A 19326-nucleotide genomic window follows, 5' to 3' on the forward strand; every position below is an offset into this window, starting at 1 on the left:
GAAGACTTACTGAGGGGATAAGCCTGTTCTAAGGCATTTAAGTTTGGTTTGGTTTAGGAGAGCTGACCAAATGTTTTTAGCAGCTTTTCCCCTTTTACCATCATGTGGATTCACTGCAGCTTTTATATCGTATGTAAGAAATTAGAATTAAAATTTCCTTTTTCTATTTCTTACTGGATTATGGAGGTGTGTTTTCTCAGTGTAACTGCTTTGGATTAGAGAGGGGTCATCCCCCCTGTGCTCTGTTATGATTAAAAACAAAAAGGGAAATGTCTGTTTGCTGCATTCCATGTGGTTTCAAGCCCTGGGTGTTGACATTCCATGGAGAAGGGCAGCATGTCTTCCAGGCACAGTTAGGTCATGTTGGTTGGAAAACATCAATTGATTCAGAAGATTATGACCACATTAAAATTTTTTTTCTTTGGTTGGGGTTATCTCCATTCCTTAAGTAGATGGCCACTGAAATAATTGCAAATTTCAACCTCTCCAAACTGGCAAGAGGGACAGGCTCTCCTGGCTGAGGTTCTTGCCCTGTGAGATTCTCAGCTGTACAAAGCCCATGGTTAGAATTGGTGATTTACCGGCTCCTCGGGTAAACTTAAAGCTAAAGATTAAAGATTTAAGCTAAAGATTTCTACAGAACTTTAAGCTAAAGATTTCTTCCCCACTGATGGTAACATCCACATTTTTCATGCAGAATCCCTTGACCATGTTTTTCTTGGATTTGAGAGCTAATTCTGGGTGTACAGCCTGTCTAGGTTACTAAGGAAGGATTTTTGGGGCTTGTATTTAATGTGCTGTCTCAGACCTTGGATTGAATGGGTAGCTGTCATTCTTTGTAGGGAATTTCCTATTCCACTGTGGCTGGGAGTATCTGAGTGGTAAGAACTTGTTGGCCTCTGATCACATAGTACTGATTTATTCTGGTTCTGTCCTCAGTCAGTTAGTTACTGTGTTCCTGGAGGGTGTTTTTTGGTGTTTTCAGAAGCTCATATCTCTGAATTTGGCAGAGAACTAGCTGGCTTCCTACCCTTTCCAGCATTCAAGTTGTAACTTTTCTTTCCTGGAAACTCCCTAGTCTGATGGAAAAAGAGACTTTCATGTAATCACAGCAGATTACAGATACTGGCACGAGATGTGGTGGGAACACATTTTGCCAAACTGATAAATGAACTTGGGGCCTGGTTTCTGCAGTCTGGCTGGGCTATTGCAGCAAAGGAATGGGAACTGTGCTTTTTTTGGGACCACATGGGGAACTCCTGAACTGGGGTTGCCACAGGCAGAAGCTGTTTGGACAGGTTTGGTCCTGCCTGTTGTTTTTGAGCTGGGAGAATGCAGGTCATGCAGCTGCTGAATGCTTGTGCCATCCCAGGAGCAGGTGATGGAGGGAGGGGATACTGGGATGCTCTCCTGATGGCAGAGCTGGCCTGGCACAGTCACTGTCACAGCTGGCCACGTAATCAGGTGGCCCAGGCACATGCCAGGCCTTTGCAGCAATGGTTTTCCTCAGCTTCAACATCTGCATTCCTTTTTATAGCTAATACCTTGGGTGAGGTGTTATGAAATACAGGCAGCTTCTGTTTTATCATTTGGGAATCCCTGCCAAAATTATTTCAGCAGGATTTGTATATGTGGCCCTGCGGGGGAACACAGTAATGATTTTTTTTTTAAGACTTTTAGTTTTTCTCTGCATATATAAACAGACTTCTATCTCCTGTGCTGCATCCAAGCCTTCCTGTTTCTGATACTGAAGAAGGTTTAACTCTGAGCATAAGGTTTTGCAGGAGCTGTCCCACTTTTCACCCTTGCCAGGTGAACTCTGGTGTTCTGCTATGTGATCAGAGCTGACAAGGAGTGAAGTCTGTTGTATTGCTGTGATCACTGCTCTGAACCAGTGGGATGACCTCTGTTCCCAGAGAATCTCTCTTACAGGCCTTGTAGCCTGCACTGACCTCCATTACTGTACTCTGGTTTTTTCCTTCTTACACTACAAATTCACTTGCAAAGCGAGTTTATTTTCCAGCACTGGAAGTGTTGAGATAACAGAGGGGATTTCCTTGTTTAGTCAGCCTTCACTGGCTGATAAATGCAAGGAAGGTCTGATGAATGGGACAGAGCCTCCAATACACCAAGGGTGTGGGCCTAATTCCATTAAAAATGCTTGGGTCAAATTGTTTTTAAATACAAGGAACATGTTAAATCTTTAGACATGCTGTGTTCTGGTCAAAATAATTTTGATGTGTGGATTGTAACCTTGGGAAGTTAATGCTGTAACTGTGTGCTCACTGCATTAATGCTCTACTGATTGCTCTGAGGAGAGGAAATGTATTTAGTGGGTGGGATTTTTTCAAATCTTGGCCTGTTCAGATGTCTCTGTTATCTCCACCTACAGTTAAAAAGTAAATTGGCTTTTAGACATTCTGTTCCTGCATTTTACTGATGCCAGTAAACTGCAAAATTGGAAGTGTTTCCTTTTTGTTGCTTTGTGGGTTTGTGTCCACCTGTGCACTTCGTGGTGTCTGATGAAATTTGCTGCTGTACATAATGCTACGAACAAATTCATTATGAAATGTTAGCCTGAACCCAAGGTGCCTGCAGATTCTGGAATTTATGTAAACTTTAAATCCTTATGGAAGGAGGAAAAGGGTTACTGCTAGGCCCAGGCCAAGATACTGAACAAGGAACCAGTGCTTGTGGTATTCCGTGTGGAGCAGCATGGTGCATGGATGTGTTGTCTGTGTTGTTCTCCTTTAAGCAAGAGTAAGTAGAAAGTTAATTTATTTCACATGCAAAGGCAGCATTTCAAGGCATCTGCCCTGCCAAAAAGAGCTGACTTGGATATATGGGGAAATGAAACCACAGAGCCCAACATCTTCACTCTGGCTGTCAGGAAAAGCCCTTGTACTCATTGCCAAGTACTTCACATCCAGCTTGCCATGACTGCTTCCTACTGCAGAAGAATTATATTTAGTGGAATAAAACACTGCCCTGGCAGGAGAAGCTCCTTTAGAGCATCCTGGTAATCTTCCTAATAGAAGTAGGAAACCTCAGCCTGTTGTTTCAGACTGCTGAGATGCTACTGCATTGCAAAGTCCCATCCTAAAAATGGGCAACCAAGTTACAGGGTAAACATGATACCTTTAATCTTCTCTTTGATAACCTGCAGTGCATTTGTTCTCTGAACTGTAGCTTTGAGATTTGCAGGCTTGGCAAGATAAAGTGCAGGTATCCATTGCAGGTTGCCCTTACTCAAGTCCTCACCAGAAGTCTGAGCAATGCTGTCTTTGTATGAGGGATCACAGGGGGAAATGGGGGAAGGAGGTGTCTCTACCAATATAGCTGGGGCTTGGTAAAACCTTCAGTTTAGAAAAAATGCTTAAAAAAATATGTGAAAGCAATAGATGTTGCAAAAATGTTTTGGTTTTCTGTTGCACATCAACTCCTTCCCCTCCCCAGCTGGGTTCTAAGTTGATGTAGGTGCTGTTACTGCTCTTTGAGAAACAGCTTGTCGCGAGTTAATGAAAAGCATTTTTTTTTGCTTGCTCTTGTGATTTATTTTGAGAGGCTTCCTCCTGGGTAGTTGACTTTGCTGTCCCATGATTCTGTGACCGTGCCCCTGTGTTTGGTGTTTAGTTCTGTGCAAGTTTCTGACCATTCCTTCCTTTTTCTCTGTGCTGCCTGTGGCCTCTCCCAGGGCTCACTCCATCTCACATTCCCTTAGGTAAGATACTCTTCAAGGCTCTAAAAGAGCATTTGTTTCTGTGCCAGGCCCTTGCAGACCTTAAAGGGGAAGCTGGTTATTTAAGCCTTGCCTAAACTTTTGACACAGATTGAGAAATCTACCGCAAACCAATGCCCTGGAATTGACTTTTGTATCTCAGTTGCAGTTAAATACTGGCTGTCCTGTGTCTGGGAAACTAAACTTGGGGCTGCAGCTGTTAAATAAGGGGAGAGAGGGCTGGCTCCTACCACTTGGGCTGTCCACAGCAATCTGTGTGTGGACAGTGAGTGCTTCAGAGCCGGGGTTAGGCTGCTTTTGCACGGTGTCAAATTGTTGTTAACTTTTTCCTCCTTGTCCCAAACGCTTCCGAGCAGCGGCTACTCCATCCGCCACTCGATAAGTATGCCAGCCATGAGGTAATGTAGCACATGCCTGTGTCTCCTGAGTGGGGCTGGGGGGAACAGCTGCCTCCATCACTGCTGGGGGGTTTGTTCTGACTTGGACAACCAGCTCCTTCCTCGAGCAGGCCCCTCTCTGAGCATGGATTAAGCACAGCCTGCAGTTTGACTATTTAAAGGGTTTTTTAATATCTCTTGAGGTCATTAGCACCTGTCTTTTCTTGGACTAAGTGCAGCGTTGCACCTGTACCAAAGTCTGGTTGAAGCTTGCAGCTTTCAGAGGTCCCTGAAGGGCAGAATTACAGTTCTGCCACAATGTATGGCACAGCCATTGCTGACACTGAGGTGAATCTTAACAGGAACCCTCTCAGCCTTCCCTCATTGTGCCTTAGCTGGTGATTTCCTTGCAGGAGAAATAATTGCCAGGGCTGGACAAGCCCACAGAACTCTCTCTGTTCATCCTCTTTCCAGATCAGCAGAGGTTGTTCTATGGCTGCAAATCTCCAGCAATGCCTTGGAACAAAAATAACTGAGATGAGGCGAGTCATCTCCCAGCGCTCCTGCAGCCTGGCCCGGGGGAGCAGCTCGATGAGTAATTGCCTGGTCTGGATGCTCAGCACAGAGCACTCCCTGAAATCCTTCGCCAGCCAAGCAGCTTGTTGGGTTGTCAAACAGCTGACCTGGTTTTCTTTGCTAGAAATATGAAATGCTCTGATTAATTTATTAAGCTGTGATTTTTGTGAGCATTTCCTGATGCAAATGATCACCCCTGTAGAAATAAAACTGCTGATAGGTGCAGGTATGTGGCCCTCCCCTTCCTCTCCATGGGATGTGATACAGGAAAATGAAGCCTTTGTTTTAAACCTTTCCCTTTCCACTATTTAAAACAAAATGTTTTTAGTTGGAAGTTTTTTAAAGCTAAGAGCTGATTTCTTCTCTACTTAAATGGGCCTTGATTCCCCAGTAAACTAGGACTTGTTTGCCTCAACACTTTAGCTTGAGCAATTAAGTGGACTGCATGTGGTATAAATGTTTTCCTTCAGAGTTTGGATGTGGTGTTCATGCCTAATGTGCCTGAGAGATTTGTGGCAAAGGCTGTGAGGAGCTGGGAGTGCTCTGGGTGATGGTGTCACTGCAGGGGAATAGCCACAGAGCCCAGTCACACCGTGCCATTTGATATGGTTAAGAGCTAACTTGTCTTGATTTGTTGTTTTTTTTCTCCCCTCTTCTTTCTTCAAGGAATTCTGCAACCTTCAAGTCCTTTGAAGATAGAGTTGGGACCATAAAGGTAACAGTCTGCTTTGTCTTGTAAACACAGAGAGTGAAGCCTTGTGCAGAAACTTTAATTTCTGCAATGTTTTTCTTGTAGACTAGTATTCGGGCAAATGGCCTCTCAGATATGTGAAGTCTTGGCTACAGTAGGTGACCTCGACAAGGGGGAATTGACTTGGTATTCCCAGTGCTGCTTTCTTGGTGTCCTCACTCTCTTCTCTCCTTCCAGTCCCGAGTGGTGGGCAGCAGGGAAAACAGCACTGACGGCCTCCACTCCCCCTCTGGAGCTGGGGACAAGCCTCCACAAGACAACGCTCCCTTCTAGGCCTGGATGTGGCTTTGCACAACTGGAAGAGCCCCCTCCCTCCCAAACCTTCACCACAGCAACAACATGCGAATCCAAGAAGGGGCTGAGAGCCAGTCTGGAGAGATCCATCCTTCATTCATAGACACTGCTGCTGGATCCAAGTCAAATAAAGAGAATGCAAAGTTTTGTACACAAATAATATTTTACACTAAAGTTTGTAGATTAAATGTATCACTGCTGTCCTTTTGGGAGAGCGTGTAAGCTGGAGTTTCCTTAAAGTAGCTCAGAAATGCCACTGCTGTGGATGAAAACAGTTTTCCTTTGTCTGACATGGCTTGGAGCAGATACATGGCCCTGAGCAGCATGAGGAGGGCAGTAACTGGAGAAGCCAAGTGCATGGGCACCTTAGCTTCAGCTTCTGGCTCTGTTCTCTGTGTGGGCTACTCTGGGAGCTCCCAGGCTTCTCCTGTTACTGTTTTCTCTGGCTCTCACTGGAGCTGTTGGGTAGATGGGGTAAACAGTTGGGGTTTTTTCTGGGCCCCTAAAAGGTAAACTTCACTTAGCAGCTGCCTCGTTGTTACACTAATGCTCTAGCTTTAACAAAACTAAGAATCTTTATTTTTAAATGCAATGAACTTTAAAGAAATAAAGCGTAAAAACAAACAAAAAAAAAAGCTTTCGCATATTAGGGCAAAGCTCCCTTGGACTCTGAAGCTGAACTGCAAGCCTTACATCACTTATGCTTTACTTGTTTATGATTTATTTTCTGTAGAGGAGACTGCAAGGGTTCTAAAGCTGGTTGTTGAGCACTGGAGTTTTGCATCATGCAGTCATAGCAGCATGTTTATAAAGCCAGTTCTTGTGTTAAATTCAGTGGTGCACTCTGTTTCCCGAGTGTATGAAACTTGCTTCTCCCTTCTCAGCTTATCCCTTCATTCTTGGAGGAGGAATTTCTGAAGGCTGGAATATGGATACCATTGGAGGGACTCTGCTCTGCTCTCTGAGGGCTCCTCCAGCTGGTACATCTGGCTGTGACTGGATGGGTTTCTCAGCTGAAAGCCCCAGCTCAAATTTTAGTTTACAAAACTGGCAGAGAGTCGTGGAGCTCACCCAGTCCCTCCAGGGGCTGGATGTTTTGCTCTTTTGATGTCCAACTTCATTGCTCAGGAGCTGACAAATTCCAAGTTTTCTCCTAGAGGCCTGATCTTATTCTAGGCAAGGTGCCTCCACGTAGAAATACCTAGAGTGAGCAATTCTGTGCCTTAGAGGCGAAGTGGGACTTACTCAGGTCTTTAAACTTATGTACATATCTGGGTAGTTTTAGTGGTTAATCACCCTGGAGGGACTGAACTGCCTCTGACCCTTTAGAGAAGCAAGTTTTGACACTGATTTGATAAATCTCCATTTCCCCCACCCCTGCTCCCCTCCCTCTGCAGACCTGGGGATGTGGATGAGATGTTAGTGGGCAGATGTACTAGGCCATAGGTGGAGTTAGAGTGTCGTTCACGGGCACTCCTCGCTTGACTGGAACTGTGAGGAACAGGGCCAGTGAAATGGGGACTGCAGGAGCTTGGGTATGGAACTGTTTCTCTTTAAGATAAAGACTGAAGAAACGTGTCAATAAAGAATTCCTTTGGGAGAAAATGGGGTGAATGTCTTTGTCTTGTTCTAACAGCACTGAAATCCTCTCGAGTGGTTGTTATGAACTCATGAGATAAATACCAACTGCTGCAGCAGCCTGAGGCAAGAAGCAAGTGAAATATTCCATCATATCCCTCTGGCTTATCTGCTGGCTCTTTGGATGCTCTCTCATGAAGGAATGTGTTAAATAATATTTACAGTCTGATGTTTTCAAGATACTGGACACTGTTCCCAAACTGTTTCCTCTGGGCTGGGGAGCTGCAAACTTCATGGCTGGTGCTGCAGGTGAATTCCAAACTTCCTCATGCCCTTTTCCTGAGCTGGGAGCATGGAACTGCAATCCCAGCAGTAACCTTGGCAGTGGGAGCTGAGGCTGGAGAAATTTCTAATGTGGAAAAGCTGCAGCTGGGGTGCTGGCATGGCCTGACACTGTGGTATCAGTGGATACTGTGGAATCAGTCACCTCCATGGAAGCTCTGGCAGTCAAACAGCACAGCATGGGGGAGTTGTGGATGGATGGCTGGAGCTGGGAGCTGCTGTCTCCAAGCTTAAAAGGGCAGTGCAGAGCAGGCAAATAGGTTGTGGAGAGGCCAGCAGAGATCCTCAGTGTGCTGTTTTCAGAGGAAGGATGCCCAGCTAGGTTTGGGACATCTCCTTGGTGATGAGGGTTTGGTTTTGGATTTGTGGTGTTTGGGTGTTTGTTTTGAAGGTTGGGGGTATTTTTCCTACATCACTTCATTAGGTAAAACTACATCTCTCCAAGTGGGGCTAAGGACAGACAGGTTGGTGTGAGACCTGATCCTGGAGGAGAGATGCTGCTGGGAACACCCAGGCTGAGGTGAGGGCAGATGGCTCCATCCCACAAAGCAGATAAACAGCAGAATCAAAAAGTAAGTAACTGCAAAAAGCAGGAAGGAGCCACTTTTTCCTGCTGGCACCATGTCCCAACCCTCAGCCAAAACCACAGCAAGTCTTTCTTAAGGAATTTGAGATTTATGGTCTGAGAGGGGTTGCACAACCACTCCAGCAGCCTGTGCTCATCCTGGCCGAGCAGGCAGTGTCCAGAGCCAAGCTGCCAGCCTGGGCCCACTTGCTGCACCCCCATGGGTGCTGGGGTGGGCTCAGCATCTCTTCTTGGGTGCAGACTCTGTGCAAGATCCAAGGTCAGTGCTGGGGAGCCCTGCAAGTGGCTGGTGTTTTGGACAGGGAAAGCTGCAGGAGCTGGGCTGGAGATGGAGCTGAAGCAAGGAGGTGGTGTGGGTGTGTGATTCATGGTGATGACTCTGTTGGCAAATAGGATCCATCATCATTCATTTCTTTAAAACGTGAGTCAGAGGCAGCAGACGGGAAAGGCCATTAGAGCCTCACAGAGAAGACACACAGCAGCAGGAGTGGTGGGAGGGATAACTGGAACCAGTGTTCCTGAGGTCACCACCCCAGCCACACCTGCTCCAGGATGCACTGGATGGGTGGAAATTGTGTTTTTACCTAACACTGGGAAATAGCCGTGTTTCCCAGGAAACAGCCAGGAAACTTGAGCAACTAGGAAAAACAGACTCATGAGCTTAAAACCCTCATTTGCCTTTATTGTAAGCACTCGTTTTCATTAAAGGGAACGGGCTCTGCACTGAGCTCCTGAGGAGCCCAAGGCCGGTGTGGGGCTGGGTGGGTGGGGATGGCAGGATGGGATGCTCGGAAGGTGCTGCCCAGGCACACTGCGGGTCGGCGTGCGGGCATGGGCTGAGTGACAGTGCCCTAAGGGCAGTGAACCCTCAGCCTGCGGCACACGGCGATGTCCTGGCCGTGTTCTGTGTGTTGCTGCATCCCGTACCTCCGGCTCCTCCACTGTCCCTGCAGCCCCGTACCTCTATCCCCAGCCCCGCCGATCCCCGTGTCACAGCCCCGGACCCAGCGCGCCCTGTGCCACGGTCACCAGCTCCTGTGGGGAGCTGCAGCCCCCGGCCTCACTGATCCCTGTGCCGCAGCCGCCAACCCCAGTGCAGATCCCGGTTCTTGTGCCACAGTCACCGGCTGCTGTGATGGATGCAGCCCCCGCCCCCTGTACCGCAGTCCCCGGTCTCACAGTATCAGTGTCTCTGCCTGGTCGCGCAGGCAGAGCGTGAAATACCACGAATGAGAACCCACTAGTATCGCTCCCTGGTGGTCTAGTGGTTAGGATTCGGCGCTCTCACCGCCGCGGCCCGGGTTCGATTCCCGGTCAGGGAAGTTCCGTTTTTTGCCGCGCTCTCTTCCCGCTTTTCCCCCTCCCGTCTCCGCCCCCTCCGTTCCCATCGGGATCCCCGACGCGCGCTCCCGGCGCTGCGGCCGCGTGCCCGCGCGCGCGCGCGCGCGCTCGGCGGCGGCGGCGCTGCGTGCCGGGGGCGCGCATGCGCAGTGCGCCAGCGCCGCCCCCTCCCGTGGCCGGGTCCCGGTCGGTGTCTGGCGGCGGCGGCGGCGGCACCGGCGCTGAGGACGGAGCGCGCGCGCCGCCGCGACCGGGCCCCGCGCGAGGCCCCCGAGGAGCCGCCCCCGCCCCGCGGGGCCGCCCCCGCCTGCCCGGGGCTGTGCGGCCCCCGCCCGCCCGCCCGCGGGCCGCAGGTGAGCGCGGCGGGGCCGGGCCGCGGGCGGAGGCCAAGATGGAGCTGGTGGCGGTGGTGGGTGGGGGGGGGCGCGGCGAGGCGAGACGGGAGGACCGGGGGAAGGTGGGATGTGCCCGCCGGGATCTCCCTGGCCGCCGGCATCTCCCTACCCGCCGGCATCCCCCTGCCCGGGGGCATCGCCCGCCGAGCATCCCCGCCCCGGGAGCCCCCCCGCCCCGGGAGCCCCCGCCCCGGTCCCCGGTGCCCGTGCGGGGCCCGCGCCCCCTCCGCTCCTCGGAGCAGGGGGGAAGAACCCCGAACAAAAGGCCTGGGAAGGTGAATTCTAAATGAAAGTCATCTCTGTGTGTGGGAGCCGTGAATCACTCCGGCTCGCTCCAGAAGCCGGGGTGATTTTCCTTTCCCTTTCCTTACATTATCCTGCTTAATTTTTATCGAAATAATTAGTAGCTGCTCCGCTGATGAGGTGCTTAATGAATGACGTACCGGCGGCGGGAAGCAAATCCAGCCTTTATAACGTGAAACTTGCAAAGGCAGCATATTTCTGTTTATTCGTGCAGTGTCTTCTGGCTCTCAAATTAAGAATTCCAGTCAGGTAATTTTGGAGGTACGGAATGCGAGTGGACCGAACGGAGACAGCGGATTCCCTGATAGCGCCTCGCTGCTGCTTTTGTGCTGTATCAATACCTGCCTGTTCCACACCGGTGACACAAAGCCTTGAGTTTATTAGTGGAGTGTGGGCACTGATGGAGCCGGTGCTCCCTGGGGAGCAAGGTGAAGGCCATCCTGTCTGACATAAGAGGGAAATACAAAGGGTTTTATCTTTTCTAGGTTTGTTTTCATTGGGGTGTTAATTTTTGTGCACTGTGAGACATTGCTGTTGAGCTGTCTGCGCTGCTGTAAGGCTTAAAAAAAAAAAGGCATAAATTTGGTACATCATCTCAGACCGGTGTGAAATAATCTAATTCTCCTTGGTGATGTTTGCTTCGTGCCAGCTTATCATCAGGAAAGGGAAATGCTCTGTGTGTGCTTAAATACTGTGCTGGTTTGCTGCTTTTGAAGCAGAAACTTGCAGGCCGCAGTCACCCAGTGGCTGAGCAGTGGTGGTTCACCCATTTCTCTGGGTAAATTAAGCTCTCCAAAGTATGCAGAGCTGCAAGGATTTCCTTTGGAAATGCGTCAGGATTGGACCTATTTAAATTCTTGAATTGTAGCAGCCTCCTTGAAGTGGAATTTATTCTTTTGACTGCAGTTTCATTAGAGGCGTTTTCAGCTTCTCAGGCATCTGTTGGTTTCAGGTTGCCTAGGATCAGTGTTTGCATTTTTGTTTGCTTTTGGTAGAATATGGTAGAATCCTAATCTGACTAAGGGATCCTGAGAAATAGATGCCAAATTAATTTGCTTTAATGAATTAGCTGTAATAAATCAAGTATGCTATGTGCTGGGAGGGAGACAAGAAGGGAAACAGAAGCTGGAGTGGAAGAGAAATTGACATTAATATATAGAGTGTGAGATGAAAAGAAGTTTATTTTTATTGAGCAGCTTCCTGTGGTTTTCTCGCCATGCTCTAAGGGCTTTGGAGAAATTCATCATGTTGCTGGCAGTGCAGAATCTGCTTTATGGAGAACTCAGGCTTTGGAGATGGGATTTTCATCCAAACAGCTTTTTGTAAGCATAAATAAATACTTCTCTCCCTCCCTCATTTATCTTGTCTTAAGGATTGTCCGCAGCATTTAAATGAAAGGGGAGATGCTGCAACATGGTCATGTTCCTCCTAATTTTTGGATGTGTTGCATTGATAAATTGTAGGCTGGAGACTCAAGTGGAAGATTCCCCTCCTTCCCAGAGTGGCTTTGTGCTATATTTAACCATCTTTTATTAGTGAGTGCCTGAAAAAAGTAACGTTTTGTAGCATGTTTTGGCTCCTGGTGTAGATCATAGTTCGTGTTGATTATTCCCAGGAAGTATAAACACAGTTTCAGTCTTTCCCAGTGCCCAGGGACCCACCTCCTGCTCTGTTGGTACCCTGTCCCAGTTTGCAGTGGGTTGGAGGCAGCTGATGTGGTTTGTGGCTGAGGTGGCACCATCACTGACCTGGCTGCAGCAGGGAAGTTGCCCAGGATGATTGGAGCCTGCCAGAGGCTTGTTGTGCAGCAGATGATGAGAACAGGGCTTGGGATGCAGCTGGGGTATGGACAAGCTTCTCACACCGTGTGAAGGCATCCATGGAGTCAGCGAGGGACTTTGGATCCTCATACTTTGGAAAACATGGAGCAGTACCAGAGTGTGGCTTAAGAGCTTTCATGCTGGAGAGAGTCCAGAGGAGGGCATGAAGATGCTCCCAGGGCTGGAGCAGCTCTGCTATGGGGAGAGACTAAAGGAGTTGGGGTTCTACAGCCTGGAGAAGAGAAGGCTCCAGGGAAACCTTAGAGCCCCTTCCAGTACCAAAGTGACTCCAGCCCCTGGAGTGACAGGACAAGGAGGGGGAATGGCTTCACTGACAGAGGACAGGGTTACACTGGATATTGGGAGGAATTCTTCCCTGTGAGGATGGTGGGGCCCTGGCACAGGTTGCCCAGAGAGGCTGTGGCTGCTCCATCCCTGGAGTGCTCAAGGCCAGACTGGATTGGAGCAGCCTGGTCTTGTGGAAGGTGTCCTGGCCCATGGCAGGGGAGTGGAACTAAATCATCTGCAAGGTCCCTTCCAAACCAAAGCAGTCTGGGATTCCATGAGCCCAACAGCACAAGAGTTGATGTTGAGATCCCTGCCCTCACAGGTTCTGTGTTTGGCAGGTGGTGGTTGTCAGCACTGATGCTGTTATTCAGTGTAGTTCCTCTCATGGTGAGCTTCAAGAAGGATTTTTGTTTGTGTTGAACAGTGTGATAAGGAGTATGAATGGGAACCTAACTGGATTACTTAAGAAATCATGGTTTAGGTTAAATATAAAAGCTGCTGTTCTGACTCTACCTTTGAATTTATGAACTCCATTGCCAGAATATCCTGCCTGGGAAAGCAGGCACAACTGAAGGCTGGAAGGGCCTTCAGCCAATCCTGTCTATCCACTGAATAACTTGACTTAGAACAACAGTGCTGTAACTGCCTCTGATACTTGCCATATTTCCCTCTTTTATCAGCTTTCCAGTTTGTAATCTTTTTGTAAGTATTGTTAATGTTAATAACCAGATCAAAATATTTTTCAGTATGTCTGGAAAGGGGTTGCCAGAACTTTTCTGCAGAGCTTATGCCCAGACTGAGCACTCCAGTACCTCCCCAGAGCATGCAAACTGGCATCTGCTGGCAACTTCACTGCTCTCCTGTCAAAGCACAAACAGGGATTCATTTAAGGTAGTTTTACTACATTGATTTCCCTCACAGTTTGCTCTCGAGCTGTGCAAGTCCTCTTTGTTTGGCTTTGCCTCTGCCTGGGAAGATGAGGATCTTCTGTTGCTCTCCACTGGCCTGAGGAGAAGGATGTTTTCCAGGAGCAGGAATGTGCAGCTTGGCAGTCACTGGGGTTCTGTGAGGTGCCCCCCACCTTCTCAGCAGATGGCACAGAGTCCTGCAGTGGGCCTGTCCCCTGTCTCAGGTGTGCCCACCTGGGCCTTGGGACAGCTGGGTCATGGCAGAACCCAGAGGGAGGGATGAGGAACATCACCAATGCCCAGGACCAATGTGAAGGATTGCACTGATTCTTTTCACCTGAAGAAGTTGGTTCCCAGGTGCTCTGATAATTGAAGTAGTTTGAATTAAGCAGTACTGGTGCTCTGTGGTGATGTTGGTTGGTTAACCAGTGGCTGCTTTTAGTCTTGAAAGAAAGGAGTTTGAATGTTGTGATATCTTAGGATTTCCTCAGAGACTAGGTTGAAATATTGTCTTAATAAAAACATACAAAGCACAGTGGTTGGAAAGTGCATGTTTTACCTTCAGAGGCACTTTGCTTCCTATTTCAGGCCTTGCAAACTGATAGAAAGACCTGTGTTCCAGAAGGTGCATCAAGATTGCTTAAATAATAAGATTGTTTTATCATATGTTAAAATTTCTCATGTCCTGGCAACTCCTTCTAATTCCTCTTACATTGTATCTGCATTGCACTGAAATGTGCCTTTTTAAAGCCTTTTTCTGCCTCTTTCATTAATAGTGAAATGTTTTCAGTGCCAGTGTGTTGTAGGGCCAAATTCAGTAAAATCTAACTGCCTTTTTCCTCTGGGTGCAAGTTTCTCATCTTCTTGTGCAAGTATTGAAAGGAGAAAATTGAAGCTTTGTGGTGCACAGGGGTGCAAACAGAATGAGTCCTCTAGGCCCGAGTTAAATTAGCAGCTGCCATCTCTTCTTTCATAATCTGCCCAAAGCTTTTGTAAATGAGAATAGAGTTTCTCAATGAAGGATTGGGGCTCTTTATTTGGTTTTTTTGTTGGTTTTTTTTTGTTTTTTTAATATACATCAATGCCATCATCTAAACTTTGTTGGGCAAATGGTTGAAGAAACAAAAAACCCAGCAGCATTTGGTTACCTGTTACCAAAGCATCACTAAGGAACCTTTTTTTCTGTTTTGTGACATAAGTCTGCATTCATTAACTGGTATTTTGTGGTGATGGCTTCTGACCAGTGGATGATGCAAGTAAACAGTTCAGTGGATCTGGTTGCAGTGACAGGCAGTATCTAATACCAGGGACAGAAAAGCACAAACCAGGGATCTCCACCTGCACCCCACATTTTCCCCTCCTGCCATTGGGGCTTCCTCTTCCCTCTGAGAATATTTATTTATATTTGTGAGCACTTACACCATCCTGCTTCTGCTTTGGTCACAGGGAACTTCACAGTCCTCCCTTGGTTTCATCTGGGTCTTACTAAAGTTGTGTTCGGTGTCAGGAATTCGGAACCTTTGTGATTTTAAGGAACAATCTGTAGAAAAAGTGAATGTACAGATTGCTCATGTTTTGCAGTGGGGACAGGAGAAGCCCAGAATTCTCTGATGTCATTACAGTGACCTATTATGCAGTTCCAAAAAGCAGAAACTCACAGAGGTCTTCTCTTTGCATTTCCCCTTTTATGTCTTTAATTTTTTGGCTGTACTTCAAATGAAAATATTCTTTTCCATTCCATCTGCCATTACTTATTTTATATCTTAGCAGGTTTTTCTGTTGCTGTGCAGTTTTATTTATGTAGGCCTTTGCCTGGGTCAGTTGTCAGAGAATTTTCTTTACATATCTACTTCTCATGTCTTCAGGATTTAGGGACATTTACTGGAATGTCCCTAAATGGACATTTACATGATTAGGTTTAAAGCTGCTTGTAGAGAGGAGGGGAATTTGGGATCCAAACTCCAGATGTTGTGGGCAGTTTCTAGTGGTAATATCTCCCATAATCTTCAATGTGCCAGGTGCAGGAAATTCCTTCCACCAAGGCAAGGCCCCACCAAATGAGATATTTGTAATTTCAAGTTGCTTCTGGAGTTTCCTGAGGGTAAGCAATTAAGAATCTATTGTTAAAAATCTTTTAAGTAATGTCTTAATTTTTCTTCTCTGGAGTTCAAAGGTCATCATGGAAGCTGATGCTCTTGCTTCTGATAGTTAGAAGTACAGGAAGGGAATGAGCAGACAAAATGGGATGTGTAAGATTCAGAGCCTGGACTGCAGTCTGCCTTTGGGAGACATGTGACATTGTGATAAAAGCAGGTGGAAGGGGAATAAAATTAATAAGTGTTCATGTGCTTTCACAAAGGTCATATGGGATCCCTGTGAAATCATCTGGACAGGGAACTGAAGCAGTGGTGGGTTTGGTTTTTTAAAGATCTGGTCTTTCAAAATCCACAGGGACTGGAGTTATCCCAAAGCAGTTCCAGGTCAGACTGGTGACAGCTGTGATCTGACAAAGAGGTCCCCAAAGAGGGGAAGAGGTTTGGAGTGGTTGGTGGGACCTTGGTTGGAGGTCCTGGATCCTCCACTCCCCCCAGCACTCCTGGCATCTCCTCACCTGCTGTTCTTGAGGAGGAGGGAAGGGACCATGAAATCCACTGAAATCTGAGGTGACCTGTTTCTGGGAAGCTATAACCAGAAATATTCCTGTTTTAAATTGAATTTAAAAGCCAGATTCAGTTACTGTTCAGGGCAGTGAATAGATTTAAGTTCCAGGTCCATTCTGAATTGTTGTTCTTTGAGAACTTGAGGAATATTTTCCATGTGATTCCTAACAAGCTCTGTTGCACAGGGTCCCTGCTTTCTCCACGTGTACAATTCTGAGGTGTGTCTTGGAGTTCTTCTGCTCTGAGTAGTGAAGGAAAAATAGGGTCTGAAGCCTGTCTTTTCTTTAGAAATCTTATTTTATCATTTTGGTGTTTGGTTTGACAAATCACTGGTCAGTCAGTCCTTCTGAAGGCTCTCATGGTAATGCTGGGAAATAACATTCTTGCTTGGAGTACACCATTTTTATCACAGAGCAAAATAATTGCATGTTCCATAGAAGTATTTTTATCTAGACAGTAACTGGTGAAAATATTTATTTTCCTCAATGAAGTCTCACTTCTTCTTTTCCTTCAAAGTTCCTGATTTCCATACTAGCTCGCTTCATTCTTGTTGCACTTTTAAATTGGCACAGCATTGGCTCTTCACGATTGATTTGGGAAACCAGGCAGCCAGAATTAATCAGAAGGTGTTTGGAAGGTGCACAGGGTAATTTCCCAAGCCTACCTTACTGTTTCCCTGAGTGCTTTGGATAACAGGGCCAGCAGCCAACATGACTTTGTTCTTGGGCCTGGCATGGAATATACGTTGTGTGCAACATCCTGGATGATGAAAACCCAGCATCTCCTGTGCTTGTCCTGTAATGCACAACTCCTTACCCTGGCTTCCTGCAGCTTATCTAAAAACCACATTTCTTCCTGTGTCTTGGTTTTTTGATGTTTTCCATATAAAGGCCAGGGAGTCCTTCTTGCTGTTAAAAAAGATCTGTGATGACTTTCACTCCTCTTGCTGTTTTGAGGCTGTTTAAATGTGTAGATGTATGAAATATTATTTTTAAATAATCCTAAATGAGGAAAGGTGCTATTTTACAACTAATTTTGTTCCTGTTAAGGATCTCCAGGAGGGACATACCCTTGGTTTGGGGAATACATGTAGGAATGACCCTGGTTTAACATTGTACTGATGGCATCACATCAGGGGTACAGGCAGAGTAAAGAGACATCTGTCATGCTCCAGTGTTGGTGAAAATCAGAGGGAGGAATAAAAACATCAGTCAAAAACTATGCATAGGGGTTTCTGACTTTATTACCAGTTATTTAGGTGGAAAAAAGACTAAATGTGATCATTCCATACTTTGTGCTGAAACTGAAAGGCCTTGGGAATGGCCTTTGATTAAGTGATTAAATTATGCCCCAGTATAACCAAAAGTGGCCTTTTGGTTCTAAGCCCTCTGAAATATGACCCCTGTCTGAAAACCTAGTGTATAAAATGTACATGTGTTCTAATTCTTGCCCAATTACAGTGTTAGAAAACTCAATTGCAAATAAAGTCTGAACGTGGTTTTTCCTGACGTGTCAGGATTTCAACCTAAGTCTGTGGTCTGAAATTCAAGCTGTGTCTTTGCTTATTAAATCACCAGTGAGTTAGTGGGAAAATCAGTAGGACAGATACATGCTTTGTTGCCCTATTATTTCTAAATTATGGACTGGCTTTTTTTTTTCTTTTTAAGCAGCCATGAAATACTGTTGCTAGACTGAGTGGTGGAACTGAGGACATCCTTCATCAGGCAGTCTGCAGATTAAATGTATGCAGAGTGAGAGAACAGGGGAAATAAATATCATTATGGTTTGTGGGGGAGTAGTATAAAATAAATCTTTTTGTTGGTGAAACCACACTGTATGGTTAGAAAATACCAAAGAGTTTGTCTTCTGTGAGAGAATGCCAGTTTGAATTAAAGCTGGTTTTAATACAGCCCTGTGATTTGTTTGGGTATTTGTAGCTGAAAGAGCTGACTCCAACTTGCAGGGGCTCTACTGGGTATCATTCTGGGGATATTATAAGAATATTGTGACATTAGTATTGTATTCATAAGGATGAATTTGGGATCACTAGGGAATAAATGTGTTCTCTACCCCAAGGTGCTTTCTTCTGTGATTTACTGTGTGTTTGCCCCTTGACATATGCTCTGGTTTAATTCACCTGAGAAGAAACAGAAATATTTGCAGTGAAAGCATCACCTCTGGCATCATCCAGCCTTCAAAAGGAACTTGGTTGAATTTTCCTGCCAAAACAACAAGTAGAAGTTTTGGGTAATACAAGTTGTGCTGGTCAGTTCAGATTTTATTGTGGAATTCTGTGGTTTTAAGCCCTTCATGCTTCTGAATGTCCATGTGCTGGTAATTTGAATGGGGCAGATATGAAACTCATTGTGGGTTTTAGAGCCTTTTCTGTAACACCTGACACCACCCAGAGGGGAGAAATCTGTGGCATGAAGTGAAGAATGTCTTCCATGACATATATATCTATATCTATATATATCTATTTCCTGGAGATAGTCTCTGGGGGTATTGGTTTGTTTGGGTTTTGCTCACCCCTCCCAGTGGTCAGAGGGGTTTTACCTACACCCTGTGCCCCACTTCTAATCAGAGCACCCCTTGCTCCTGCTGATGTTTTATTGGTTTTGTTTTTATTTAGGTTTTATAGTTGTTTTTTCAAGCCTAAAATATCTTTTACAACACCAATTGCTCAGTTTCAGTGAGGAAGTGAAATAATCAAATAGTCTCTTCCCCACCCTCCACAAAAACTGGGGAAATCCAGTTGAGCAATTAGGAGAAGTGAGGATCTTTAGATATGCTTAATTTTTTAACTTTGCAGTGGAAATAATCTCTGGAATTAAAGCCTTTGGACCTTAACTGAGTGGATACATGTGCTGCTTGAATAATTATGCTTCACCTTGGGCTGGAGGACCTGATTGGATACAAGAGGTAAAAGTAAATGGGGGAGAGGGGAAGTTTATTTTCTGCCTGTATTATTAAATAAATAAGCTTATTTTTTAGAATAAAACCTAATATCCTGTGAAATAGAAAGGCTCTGACAGAGGCAGTGATGTTGGGTTCCTGGTAATCACATAAAGGCTTTTGGCTTTTCTGTTCCTGAGCTTTCTGCGTGATTGTTTCTGGAAAATATAAAATCTTTATAAGTTCTGCTGCTCAATTCTACTTATTTTGCCTTTTTATTCATAACTTTTTAAGTGGAAGATTTGTGTGCTTGGTGGGAAAGAGCCATTAAAGAGAAGAGATTAATAATCTGAAAATAGGTGAAGTTTCTCAAAAGGGAAGCACCAGGGTGGATCATTTTAGATCAGGGTGAAGATACGAGTATTGCCTTCAGTTGTTGCCATAAACTGGTTTTCCTTTTTGCTTTTTTTGCT

General features: G+C 46.2%; 2 protein-coding genes and 1 non-coding gene across 11 annotated transcripts in view; all 3 read left to right on the forward strand.

Annotated features, from left to right (window-relative positions):
• The window catches only part of TPD52L2 (TPD52 like 2), a 39032-nt gene extending 31690 nt beyond the window's left edge, over positions 1-7342 (forward strand). For 3 of the 7 annotated variants that reach the window (XM_054644405.2, XM_054644404.2, XM_054644407.2), the window contains 4 exons: positions 3695-3721; positions 4096-4137; positions 5359-5407; positions 5621-7342. In XM_054644405.2, the coding sequence (XP_054500380.1) occupies positions 3695-3721; positions 4096-4137; positions 5359-5407; positions 5621-5716 (214 nt within the window). In that variant the 3' untranslated portion in view covers positions 5717-7342. Of the gene's footprint in view, positions 1-3694; positions 3722-4095; positions 4138-5358; positions 5408-5488; positions 5538-5620 lie in introns of all 7 variants that reach the window. The other 4 variants (XM_054644409.2, XM_054644414.2, XM_077187225.1 and 1 more) reach the window with 3 other exon arrangements.
• A 2151-nt stretch (positions 7343-9493) lies between these two features.
• Positions 9494-9565, forward strand: TRNAE-CUC (transfer RNA glutamic acid (anticodon CUC)). The gene has a single exon. It is a non-coding gene; the product is annotated as a tRNA-Glu (tRNA).
• Positions 9566-9736: 171 nt separating this feature from the next.
• The window catches only part of DNAJC5 (DnaJ heat shock protein family (Hsp40) member C5), a 30841-nt gene continuing 21251 nt past the window's right edge, over positions 9737-19326 (forward strand). For 2 of the 3 annotated variants that reach the window (XM_077187496.1, XM_077187498.1), the window contains exon 1: positions 9737-9937. The gene's annotated coding sequence lies outside the window, so the exon portion shown is untranslated. Of the gene's footprint in view, positions 9938-18770; positions 18881-19326 lie in introns of all 3 variants that reach the window. The other variant, XM_077187497.1, reaches the window with a different exon arrangement.

This window comes from Agelaius phoeniceus, chromosome 17, assembly GCF_051311805.1.
Source record: "Agelaius phoeniceus isolate bAgePho1 chromosome 17, bAgePho1.hap1, whole genome shotgun sequence".
Lineage (NCBI taxonomy): Eukaryota > Metazoa > Chordata > Aves > Passeriformes > Icteridae > Agelaius > Agelaius phoeniceus.